The sequence below is a fragment of the Cyprinus carpio genome, chromosome A9 (genome assembly GCF_018340385.1).
Source record: "Cyprinus carpio isolate SPL01 chromosome A9, ASM1834038v1, whole genome shotgun sequence".
Classification (NCBI taxonomy): Eukaryota; Metazoa; Chordata; class Actinopteri; order Cypriniformes; family Cyprinidae; genus Cyprinus; species Cyprinus carpio.
The window spans coordinates 18961262-18973814 of NC_056580.1; the positions used below are offsets into that span (position 1 = coordinate 18961262).

Consider the following 12553-nt stretch of genomic DNA (forward strand, 5'->3'; position numbering starts at 1 on the left):
GTATATAGAGTAATTGCCTTTATATTGTAGGTGAATTGTCATATTTATGCAGAATAATCATTTAGGGAAAAATCAACAGGACTAAATAACTTTGTGCAGTATTTTGGTGGTGTGTTATTGCAATGCCGCATTACAAGACAGGATCATCATTTCTACAAGACATTACGGAGCCATGAATGACTGATAAACAAGACTGTAAAACTGTCATTTAGAAATGCAGTGGTGTTTTACTCAATTGTTTGGAACAGAACAAAAGTAATTAAAGAATTAAAACAACACCATGCAAGTAAATGACACAATATGTAAGATTTAATGTCAAATAACCAAGCTCATACAGTTTGTTCTTCTCAAATGAATGTCTTTTTATTCATCCACAACTTTTGATAATAAAAGTAGCAAATGTACAATGTACAAATCATTTGCGTATGATAAGATCAAAGATTGAAAGCAATAAACTCTTTTTAACTCATGGAACTCGATTTCTGCAACACAAGGAATCGTGATAAATGTACACAACAGAAATATGTGGAAACTATACACTATTCAATTACAAATTATACAAACAAAATGAGCTACTGAAAACAAACAAAACCAAATAAACACAAAACCCTTTTGTTGTTATGAAAGGCAGTGTTAAAAAAGTACCTCAGAGTGATGATAAATGAAATAATGTAACAGTCAATTAAAATTCACATTATCAAACACAAACAACATACTGTATAAGTGCACTCGGAAAAAAAATAATAATAATTTCACTATTAAATGCATGGATAAATATTTAAAAACTTTGGGTGTTGGTTTGAAAATCTGTGGTGTATCCAAAACCAACAATCACTTCCACACCCTTAAGCAAGTAGTATGGCACTGCCAGAAAAAAAGGACATATATGCATACAAGTGTTCATTGTGTGCTAAAAAGATGTTTTGTTGGAGCATAAAGTCTACTACAAGCAACACATGAAAACTGAACTTTTATTTTGTAATTACAAGGAGATCATGTCAGGTTTGGATGATAAGAACAATTAATCTGAATTAATTAGGCCTCAGATAATCACAACAGTTCCTAAACTTTGTACATTTACCTTTAAGTTATTTCATTCCATCTTAAGCAGTGATGTGACTGTGATTTTTCACTCTGAGATTGAGAATACATCTACAAATAAAAACAAGATGAGCTGATAGCTGCAAAGAAATGGGAATCGCTTCAGTAACATTCTCAAGAATCACAAGAATTCAAACCATTAATTTGGGGAAAATATATATATAAAAGAACAAATCTCCACTGAACATTTTATTTTTTATTAATGTACCTCTTTTACAAAGAGATTATCTGTACAAAAATGGATTTAAACACAGTGATTTACATATATTTAATTTACAATGCAAAACATTAGCCCTCCAATGACTTTATCCCAGTCTAATTTTATTTGGAATTATTAAAAAAAAAAATACTCTCCTCCTGCACCTCTCCATATAACTCTTGACATAACTTCTGAATTCAAATTTCATTACAATTAAGGGCTTTTTGAGGTATTAACACAACATTGTAAATTTGTACTTAAAAAAGAAGTTACAGCTGTCTAAAAGATCCCGCACATTTCATATTCAGCAAGGCCATCCAGCAGTTCCCCTTTGTCTGAACAAATAGTGCGTTCAACAGCAGATTAAAAACAGGCAATGCCTGTTACTGCAGCCACAATCAAATTCTTCTTTTAGAAGAACAAGATACTATTTTGCGCAGCAAAATTGGACATCCTAGTCTTAATGACCCTTTTGGGGAAATCATAATATCAGTTATGAAATCAGTTATTAACACATTAATGATAGTGTTCTCTAGTTAGCAAGTCTTTTCTGTGGCGGTTCTGATGGTCATTTAGTAACATCCACATAACCAGTCTGTGTTTTATAGTTGTTGTTAGCGTTGTTTTGTAGTGAAAACATCTTGGAAGTCTTTTCACATTAACTGTTAAATTCCCAAAATGAAGACAGAGCAGTCTTATGCTCTGCACAAAAGGCATTTTGGTGTTGGTTTTTTTTTTTTTGGAAAGGATGAAAGGAGGTATAAATACAAAGAAATGAAAGCAAATTACATACAGAGTTACAGTTACAATTTACATGAATGGACCTAAATACTTGTATTTGGGAATGTACATCAAGGTACCAGGTTTAATCAGATGGCACAACATTATTTTCACAATTTCTATTTAACATTAAAACTTTGGACACACTATTCCAGTTACGCAGGTGACAGATTTACAAGTGAGGTCAAGTTTTAGAAATTTGGTATTCCTAAGAGTGCTTACAATTACAAGTGCATATACAAAAGACAAATTCCTTCCACATTTAAGTACTATTATATGAATGGTCTGTTGAGAAAAAAACAAACTGACCTCATTTCGGTTTGGAGGAGTGCACACATTAAGGCAAAATTCACCAAGGAAAAAATAATAGTATATTCTCATTAGCTTAGCTCAACCAACTATAAAAAAGCTACCATTTCAACAACGCATTTGGTCATCAACATACCACAAAGAAGAGTTGAATATTTTCAAGGAGATGTAACAGAGCCAAAGTGAAAATGCTAAAAGGAAGTTATAAAAAGAAAGATAAACCACACTGTAAATATTACAGACCCTAAATGGCTTGTAGTAACAAATAGTTCATATAAATATGCGGTCTCTCACACAGGCCTTAAGGTAGTGCAAGAGCAACATATTACAAGGAGAAGTACACAAACATGAAAACACCCAGTGAACAGACGATTACCAGGCCTACATTAAGTAAGATCTTGATTTTAGGAGGTTCATAAAGCATTTCACGTACAGCTCCTTCATCTCCTCCAATGACTTTGGGCTCGATATCAGACGTTTTCTCTTTGTGACAACAAATCCAGTCAAACACTTGAAGGCAGCTCTCTTCATCATTGCCTTGATTCTTCTGTTTTACAAGATTTGCATGACCATTGGCATACAGCTCCATCGGTGTGGATGCTTCTGTGCTAGGGGCCATGGGATCTTGGTCACAAGAGGAGGGCATAAGGAGTTTCATGTCAGCCCCATCAAGACATCTCTCCTTCTGGATGTCTTCAGGAACATCTTTCTTGAGAACACTGTCGCCACTGCCATTAGTGAGTTTGTACATCTCGTCTCGTCCAGTCACAGGAAGGCGCTTAAGTTCTTTCAAGCCCCAGATTGTGGTCCGCTTGATATTCTCCTCTTCTGGGGGTGATGTGCACAGACTGACACACACAGCCACCAGCCCGGAGATCCAAAACAGCCCAGCAGCAATGTACATGTAGTGGACATGTGTGATGAAAGCCGGACGTACATCTGGCTGGTCACATCTTGGCTCACGATATATAAACCCAAGGAAGAGGCGGGTGGTGCCAAGTACAAACCCAGTCATGCTGCCCCAAAATGCGCCAGTCTCATTGCAACGTTTCCAGAAGACTCCAAGCAGGAATAGGGCAGCAATGGGAGGCGTGAGGTATCCTGCCATTTCCTGAATGTACAAGTACATCTGGCCACCTTGCATCTCAATAATGGCAGGCACCCAAGCGATGCTGATAGCCACCATGAATATCACAAACAACCTGCCGACGACCACCAGCTCACAGGAGGAGGCACATCTACGCAGCATTTTATAAATGTCTAATGTGAAGATGGTGCTAGCGCTGTTAAAAATCGAGTCCAGGTCACTCATGAGGGCAGCGATCATCACAGCCATCATCAACCCTCTGAGACCCACCGGCATCACGCTCATGACCAGCCGAGGGTAGGCGATGTTGGAACAGCCAGCCTGACTGCCACATACAGCCATGCAGTGCTCTGGTCCAATGCATGCTAGCTCATCAGGGAACAATATTCGGGAGATCATTCCTGGAATAACGATGATGAACATAGGAAGGATTTTAAGCATTCCCGCCATAAGTGTGGAGCCTTTAGCATGGGCAATATTCTTGGCAGCCAACACTCTCTGCACGATAACCTGGTCAGCACACCAGTACCAAATGGATGAGGGTGTCTGACCCAAAAGGAAGCCTGGCCAAGGGATGTCCTCATCAAGCGGCCCTCGTAGGAGCTTGAGGGAATCTGGCTTGGGATGAATTCGGCAGGAGTTTGTGTACTGAAAGCTGAAGTTGCTGTTAGCCAGGATGGCTGTGACGTTGGGAATCGCTTCCATGTATTTTTCCCGCACCCCTTCCAAACCGCCTACCTTGACCAGGCTGATGATGGTAAGGGTTAACGCACCGCCAATCATGAGCACGGCCTGCAGAGTGTCTGTGTAGATCACAGCTGTCAGTCCACCGGTTACTGTTAGCAAGGCGGTCATGGAGATAAGCAAGATGATTGACAGGTAGAGGTTCCAGCCAAGAGACTCCTGGATGAAAAGAGCTCCTGCGTACAAGTCCACTGAGAGTTTAGTAAAGATGTACAGTAGAAGTGAGAGGGCTGCGAAGTAAACCTTTAGCCGCTTGCCTCCATAGCGCTTGGAGAGGTACTCTGGCATGGTGTAAACTCCAGAGTAGATGTAGACTGGGACGAACACCCAACCGAGCAGCTGCAGAAGCAGGAGGGCATTGAACTCCCAGGCACCCACTGCAAAACCACTGGCTGCACCAGAACCAGCAAGTCCAATGAAATGCTCGCTGCCGATGTTGCTGACAAACAGTGAGGCACCGATCACCACCCAATTCATAGTTCGACCTGCCAGGAAGTAGCCGCTGACAGTGCTACGATTGGCCTTCAACATGGAGAGGAGACCAATTGCAAGCACAAGGACAAAATAAAGTGCAACAACTGCAATATCCACTGCCTCCATCGCTGGTCCCGTTTTTAACATGTTTAAGCTACTATCACAGTTCAAAATGCAATTGTCTGAAATTATTTGGGCTTATTTGGGCAAAGATGCAAGCAAAATAAAAATCTCTTATTCCTTTGGTTTGCTGTCTTTCTAGAAGGAAACGGAAGCATCCACCATCTGTCAGATGAGTTTCTACTTGGTTTTGTGTTTGGTTTTGATTTGATTGGTTATCCAACGGTGCTCTCATGAAGCACAAGAGTTATTTTGGGGAGGATGTCTCTGGCTTCTGGTCTAGAAATGGCAAGAGTTTACATTCCTGCAAGACAGCAAACACAGAAAGAAAGAGAGAGAGACAGTGCATGCATTAGATTACTAGCCACTGACTATTATCACCACAAAACAGGAAAATATCATTTTGGTAAAGATTTTATTTATATCATTGTTACAGTTGTTATTCTGTTGAGGAATACACAAAGATTTACAAAGGCAGAAAATAGAAATAATGCACAATGGTTACAAAATTAGTAATTGGAAGATTTTAAACATTTGACTAATTTATTGGTATTCAACAATACTGAGTATATAATTGTGCATTCACATTTCCCTTATTTTACATTTAGATTAACTTTCCCTCACTTAAATTTTTAAAAAACTAATAACACTGTTAAAAACAACCTTCAGCAAATCCCAAAATGAATATAACTGTACATTATAATGGCTTCTCGAATTCATCTTTCAGTCTTTATTAAAACAATCATTATCCCAAGTTTATTAAACCTCACTTACAGCATGTATAAGTATTTAGCTCAATACGCCCTGGATTTTTTTTTTTTTGCATAAACTGTTGTTGTTACATCTTTGTCTCCAATAATCACTGCCTGCCTGGTTTTTATGTTTGCATAACTTAAATGTGCCGCAACACTTCCCAATCCATTGCTCTGCCATTTGAAAGTATACCAGCTCTGACTTCAGGCACTAATTCCTTGCATGAATCATAGGGCAGATTATTACATAACACTACACTGGTTGGTTCTGACAGCTAGCTTAACATCCTATGATATCTAACAGCAAGCTAAAGGTCAGACTGCAACAGCCCTGCCATCTATCCAATCAGTTTTGTCATATTACTGTTGAGGTCTTAAATGGAAACGAGAAAACAAAGATTTTAAAGTAATCAATGGTAAAACACATGACCAGATGCTTCTGCTAATAAAACAAAAAAATTCTCAAGAAATGTAAATAAGCAGTGACTGCTGTCTCCTATTGGTATTACTGTGAAATTGCTCCTATAACTCACTCAATATGCATATCACATATGTATCTGATGTATGCTGTCAGAATAATGCCAACTATGTTCCTCTTACATTACAGTCCAACATGGGAAGCCAAGAGCCCAACCCTTACCAAACAAAATCCCTTATCACCAATCTAGGTTAAATTCACATGATAGAAAAAACGTCCCTTACATTTCTTTACATAGCCCAAGCTTTTTATAAAACAGGTAAGTTATGCTCTATCTGTATTTCATGAAGTTTTCACTTGTACAGTTTTCTCAGATACTGTATGTGCATGTGCATTGAGACACATAATTATTGTAAAACACATTAAGAAATAATGATTACAACATACCATGCCTTATCTGTGTATCAAGGCACAACCATGATACCATGAGACTAATCGTATGACAGGACTTATCAGGTTGCATTTTCTCATCAGCGTTGATATAAACTTAGCATAACTGACAACAAATCACAAATGACAAAACACTAAGTCAGCTAGATCTTAAAGGGACAGCTAAACTAATTTATGTCATAATTTTCTGCCCCTCATGTTGTTCCAAACCTAACACGACCTTCACAAAAAGAGATGTTAGGCAGAATGTAAGTCTTGGTAATTATTAGGTTTAATGTATAGGAAACGATGAAATTGAAAGTGAAAGGTGACCTTGACAGTCACAAATATTCTGCCTAACATCTCCAAGAAAGAGTCAAAAAGGGTGAGTGAATGATGACACTGACAATTCTGTGACAATTCTGAATTTTGAATGAACCATCAGATCCCTAACAACCAGCCAGACTGGGATAATCTGCTTATGGATCCTCTGGTTGGCCAAGGGGGGAAAATTTTCCATTTGCAGCACCTCACTACAACCTCAAATGTGCTCTAGCAACAAGTGGCAACGACTTTCAACATATAACAAACATACATGACAGTAAATACTGAAGAGAACTAGTTCTTCAAGGATGGGTGACTAAATAGACCCTATTAAAAACAATGCCCTATTACACTGCGTATTGACACGCATATCGTGTTGGGTTCTTTCAGCGTGGAATTTTACTCTGAGTGACAAAAAAACAAGCTCCAACACCAGCCCACTGCGACTCCTGCGAAATTTCTAGAAGCAGCGCTCGCCGGACAGAACGCTGAGTTATGCTGCAATATTTCTGTAGCGACCAAGACAGTCATTATTTACTTATCCTCAAAACATGTACGACTTTATTGCAAAAACAGCCTCCATCACCATTCACTTTCAAAGATGCTAAATAATTAAGGTGATGATGACAACAATGCTGTCACGCCTCCTTGCTCATTTTTAAATGAAATATGCGTTTAATTCAAGACGTATTTTGCGTGACGTCATTTGAAACGCAGCATCTTAAAACACTATTGAATATTTAGGCCTATATTGCAGGCATTTAGGCTAACGTTACTACTAAATGACGAAATTCTTCACATATGGCGCATTTTTACGCCGCAACAAATACAGTCTCTTTACAACTCCAAGTTCGCAAAGGTCATTGGTTTATTTACGTTTTTATAATTTGATTAATACAGTGGTTACACTTGAGATACAACTTACCATTTTCATGATACAGACTTGAAATGATCAGCACATGTTCATAGATGATCGAACGGCTCCAAGTGAAGTGATCGTCTAAGTACAGTTTCTGACAGCTTCAACGCGGAAGGATGCAGGGTATATTCGTTGTCAGAAGAGGTCTTTAAAAGTTCAGAAATGGAAGATTTCATTCCTTCGGAATGAATGGTTCTCCAAACGCGCCTTTTATAAACGTCCATCCACTCTTCCGCTGTAAACGCCCTTGTACATTTTTCAGTGCGTAAACGTGTCTGTAAGTAATTTGCATATTAAGCCACGCCTGCCATCTCACGACAGAGACAGAGTCTATTCTAAACGAGCCTTTGTTAATGACTTATCACCTCTTATAGCCCCTTATGGAAACGACTAGAAATCTCCCTCTGTAGTCACGATCAAAACTTCAGGACTCAATGAGACACAGTCTGTGGAAAGGCTAATTCTAAGCCTCTTAGATTTTGCAGTCAAAAGAACAATGTGGAAATGCACCATAAGGGTCCTTGTTATAATGCTCATTAAGAATGTTCTTTACCAAGTTCGTTTACCTTAGTTTTAGTGTTTGCATGCTATCATTTCATCCCGCATAGCAACAGATTTCACAGCCTTTCTGTCATCAGGAATTAGTTTAGTAAATAAATAGAATTCTAGTCTATTAACAGATCCGCAGGGTCCCGATCATCCCACAGGTGCAAACGATGTGCCCACCTACACATTAAAACTGAAATAAAACACAAAAATAAACACAATTACTCACTGGTTATGTTATATCTCAATAGTCTGTATCTGGGTGAAAGGATCAAGATCATTTTTTGACATGATGTCATCTGAGCTGCATCTGTCTTCACACACAATGAACAGATGAAAAAGTGCAGAGTAATTAAATTGCAGCCATGTAAGTGTAAGAATTTTTTTATTTTTTTTATTTATTTATTTGACAAAGATATTCTGTCTGCAGTCAGCAATGACCTTGATCACTTTACAATAATAAACACAAGACTGGAAGCTAAGAACTGTGATCTTTAGGTCCAAGCCTCTGTAATACCAGTATATCAGGTTCGGTAAAAATAAATTGATTTGATTTTGGACTGACCATCAGATTTAAGATGAATGCTACATAAGACTTTAACTTAAGACGCTTCACATACGTTGATTCATTGGTTTGGCCTGTATAAAATAACAAAAAAAAAATAATAATAATAATAATAATAATAATAATAATAATAATAATAATAATAATGATAATAACAAATAGGGGATGTTATTTAAATAAGTTTCCAAAACGTCTTCTTTGTTAAGTATCCCGCAATCTTTCCGAGTAATTTTCCACTGATATGTCTAACCACATTTCCCACAATGCATGAGCGCAGCTCTTGCGTGTTTCTTCTGAGACTTTCACGCATGCGCAGTGCTTTTGACCTACACAGTAGCAGGAGAAAATGGCAGCGCTTGGAGCTGGGCTGCAGGTATGACATTCTGATAAAACTTGGTGTTTGTATGGAAAACCACGAGATGTTTGGCTTGGTGTAGGTCACTCTATGTAATAATTTGAAACTGAAATTATTTGGCCTTTGGAACCAACATGATTTGTCTGATAACTGAACGAGGCCTTGACAGTCAGTGTCTTGTTTGCGGCATGAAACGTTACAGTCATCCAAACCGTCTGCTGTCGTGAGACCTTAACAATCCACTATATAGTTAATAATATTCATTCGCATCTCTCATCTTGAGCTGCAGTAGCTAAATTTATTTATTTGCTTGTATTGCAAGGGACCTGATGAATTTGTGCTCCAGATATGCTCATTCTGAAAGATTAAACACTGAAAATGAGATTGAACATACGTCTTAAAACTTATAACAGTTAGAAGCGAGACGGCTATAGAAGTCATATGATGCCGTTATAAAGGTTTTGCAATAAGTGACACTGCTGAAATGAAAAGCTTAGAATTTATATTTATAACCAGGTAGTGTTTGTCATGTTTGATAAATCTTCCTGCATGTTATTTTCTTTATGTCTGTGCAGGTGCGTCAGTTTAGCACCTCTGTGATCCGACCAGTAGCAAAACTTGTCAAGGTAAAAAAAAAAAGAAATTCATTTTAAATAACATTATATACCAGGAAAAGTTACCATGTCATATTCTGAAAACATTTTACTCAGTATAAGTGTTATTCTGCAGTACTGACATTATAGTAACTATATAGTATTTTGTGTAATGTACAGAGATTTCTTTGTGTAATAGTATTTAATTTGTAGTGTTGATTCAACTGCATGTTTTAATTCTGATGCATTTGTTGTATGTACTGTGACATGATGCCAAAGTAGTTATAAGCTTTCAGATGTCTTTAATTTTTTAAAATGTATTTATTTAATCACTTTGTAATAGTATAAATGTTTTTTGCACACCAGGCTGCATTCTTACCATAGTATGTTTCTTCAGCCCCCTATCCAGGTCTATGGGGTGGAGGGACGTTATGCTACTGCCCTGTTCTCTGCTGCCAGCAAGCAGAAGAGCCTCGATAAGGTTGAACAGGAGCTTGGTCGTGTATTTGTGAGTTTCACTTTAGGATTTCCATCTCTTTGTTTGTGCTTGTTTGTTTTACACAATGCTTCAATCGTTCAATAGTCTTATCTTTCATTTTCCCACTTCCTAGAGCCTGATTAAGGATCCTAAGCTGTCCAGTATCGTGATGAACCCCCATGTCAATTTAATTTTTAATAATATTTCTTTCATTAATGCTATGACCAATGCAAAACTCTCCCCCATCACCATCAACCTCGTCAGTGAGTTTTCTGACCAGCCTTTATTCTCTCTATATCCCAGGTTGATTCAGTGAGAACCATGTAAGGCTGCCCGATAAATCGAAATGGAATCGAAATCATGATTAGGCAGGGACTGCGATTGGCATGCATATCTTTCAGTGAAGCACGGTTCTGTGATCAGCAGTAAATCTCCATCTGAAGGCCAGAGGGCGCTCTCGCACCGAAAGTCCATATATGCCCCACAGAAGAAGCCCAGGAAATGACTATTGCTGCAGCTGAATAAACAGAAGATTTAACTGCTTTTATTGATTCAGCGTTACTAATAAACACACGATTTTGACAAAATATGGTTTATCTGAGTTATACGTTTCATTAAAATAAAGTATATTTATAATGCAGTGCCTTAGAATGCTATGAAATATGTTGCATGCCTTATTCTGTGTAAGAAAGCCACATATCACAGAAGGATTTTAGAAGGATGTTTTGAAGTGAGTTTGGAGTAAAAATATGTTATTAAATGTGGTATTTTCACATGCTTTCAGATGGAGCAGCATTTACTACACAGAGCCGTCGTTCACTGAGAAGCTATGCAAACAACTGTTATTATTGCAAACGATTTCTTCGATTTCATAATCGCGCAATAAAATCGTCTAGGGTTTTTTTTTCTTCTTTTTTTCATAACTTGTCAGTGAACTACGGCTCTGTGTAGAAAATGCTGCTCCACCTGAAACCTCGTGATGATTTACTGCTGATTACAGAACCGCTTTACTTTAATGATGAGATTGACAATCGCATTCGATTAATCGTGCAGCCCTAGAACCATTATGTGATTAAAATAAATAGTTTGCACTATAGAGCTTGCACATTAAGTGAAAAGTCTGTTGGTTGATATATATATATATATATATATATATATATATATATATATATATATATATATAAATGAATATTGAAAATGATGATAGTTGCGTTTAGAAAATTCAGAGCATTTTATGGGTTTGAATATGTATTGTATATGAATATGTAATAATTTTTGTTTACAGATGTCCTAGCAGAAAATGGTCGCTTGACCTTGACCTCTGATGTCATCACAGCCTTTGGCAAAATGATGAGTGCCCACAGAGGAGAGGTCACATGCTCAGTCACCACCGCACAGGTAAGCCGTGTATACATTTATGTTTGTGCATATATTTTTGCGTTCACCTTGTACACGTTTTTTTTTTTTTTAACCTTAATATCACCACTAAAGTAAATATTATGTTTTAAAAGATTTTTGATTTGTGTGAAAACGATTTTCGATTAATTTTTCATTAAAGTTTTGAATGAAACTTTGTGAACAGCCTCTGGATGAAGCTAATCTTGCAGAGCTGAAGACGGCACTGAATGGTTTCCTGGCAAAGGGAGAAACCATCAAGCTTGAGACCAAGGTAGGAGGGCTTGTTCCAGAAGCTGGGCTTCATTTTAGAGTTCATTTTAAAACAAACAAACTTATTTTTAAAGAGGGTACAGCCTAATGTTTTGATTTTAATTTTGCACTAAAGTTTAAAAAGACTATAATCTTCGCTTCCTTGCTTAATTTCTAATGTATCGTAACCGAGAAAGAGTCCTAAAATGTTCACATTGAGTTAGAATTAGTCAAAACCTTTTGAAAACCTTTTTAATGTCTTTTGTCATTTGCCCATCGTTGTGAAATTGACCACACAAAATAAATGATTGTTTTTATCAAAGAGGTTTTGTTATATTTATTGCACTGTAATACTGATATGTAATGTGTTTCTCTTCCTCCTTCCCACAGTCTGATCCCTCTATCCTTGGGGGCATGATCGTGAGCATTGGTGATAAGTATGTGGACATGTCTACCAAGACAAAGGTCCAGAAGCTCACAAAGCTAATCAGGGAGACCTAAGTCCTGTGGACTGACCAGATCTAATCAAATCAAGATTCAGTGGGTGAAGAAAGAACGACCTCTCTCTGCTGTTGTGTAGTTCTATGACCTTGTGCAGTTGTGTTCAAAATAAATATTATGTAACAGTTAAACTTTATTATTTTTTTTTATTAAATGACATGATGCTATTTTCATATATACATGCACACACAATGCCTATAGAAAATCATCAT

The 12553-nt window shown here is 37.4% G+C and overlaps 2 protein-coding genes across 3 annotated transcripts; one reads left to right on the plus strand and one right to left on the minus strand.

Annotated features, from left to right (window-relative positions):
• Nucleotides 1–341: 341 nt before the first annotated feature.
• On the minus strand, nucleotides 342–7994 carry LOC109095737 (sodium/myo-inositol cotransporter-like). The gene is made up of 2 exons (XM_042763926.1): nucleotides 7663–7994; nucleotides 342–5118 (listed from the first exon to the last, which is right to left on the minus strand). The coding sequence occupies exon 2, from the start codon at nucleotides 4839–4841 to the stop codon at nucleotides 2715–2717; it is 2127 nt and encodes a 708-aa protein (XP_042619860.1). The 5' UTR covers nucleotides 4842–5118; nucleotides 7663–7994; the 3' UTR covers nucleotides 342–2714.
• Nucleotides 7995–9006: 1012 nt separating this feature from the next.
• Nucleotides 9007–12472, plus strand: LOC109095990 (ATP synthase subunit O, mitochondrial-like). 2 transcript variants are annotated; one of them, XM_019109655.2, is made up of 7 exons: nucleotides 9007–9140; nucleotides 9698–9748; nucleotides 10113–10223; nucleotides 10327–10456; nucleotides 11479–11591; nucleotides 11776–11862; nucleotides 12231–12472. In XM_019109655.2, the coding sequence occupies exons 1-7, from the start codon at nucleotides 9114–9116 to the stop codon at nucleotides 12339–12341; spliced, it is 630 nt and encodes a 209-aa protein (XP_018965200.2). In that variant the 5' UTR covers nucleotides 9007–9113; the 3' UTR covers nucleotides 12342–12472. The 2 variants fall into 2 exon arrangements, with proteins under 2 accessions (XP_018965200.2, XP_042619867.1); XM_042763933.1 differs by lacking the exon at nucleotides 9007–9140 and having other exon boundaries at nucleotides 9671–9748.
• The last annotated feature ends 81 nt before the right edge of the window (nucleotides 12473–12553 follow it).

Excerpts from the sequence above, each read along its gene's own strand:
- LOC109095737 (XM_042763926.1), bottom strand. The coding sequence starts at position 4,841 with ATGTTAAAAACGGGACCAGCGATGGAGGCAGTGGATATTGCAGTTGTT.
- LOC109095990 (XM_019109655.2), top strand. The coding sequence starts at position 9,114 with ATGGCAGCGCTTGGAGCTGGGCTGCAG. Across the intron at positions 9,749-10,112 it reads CAGTAGCAAAACTTGTCAAG|CCCCCTATCCAGGTCTATGG; the intron begins GTAAAAAAAAAA and ends ATGTTTCTTCAG. Across the intron at positions 11,863-12,230 it reads CCATCAAGCTTGAGACCAAG|TCTGATCCCTCTATCCTTGG; the intron begins GTAGGAGGGCTT and ends TCCTTCCCACAG.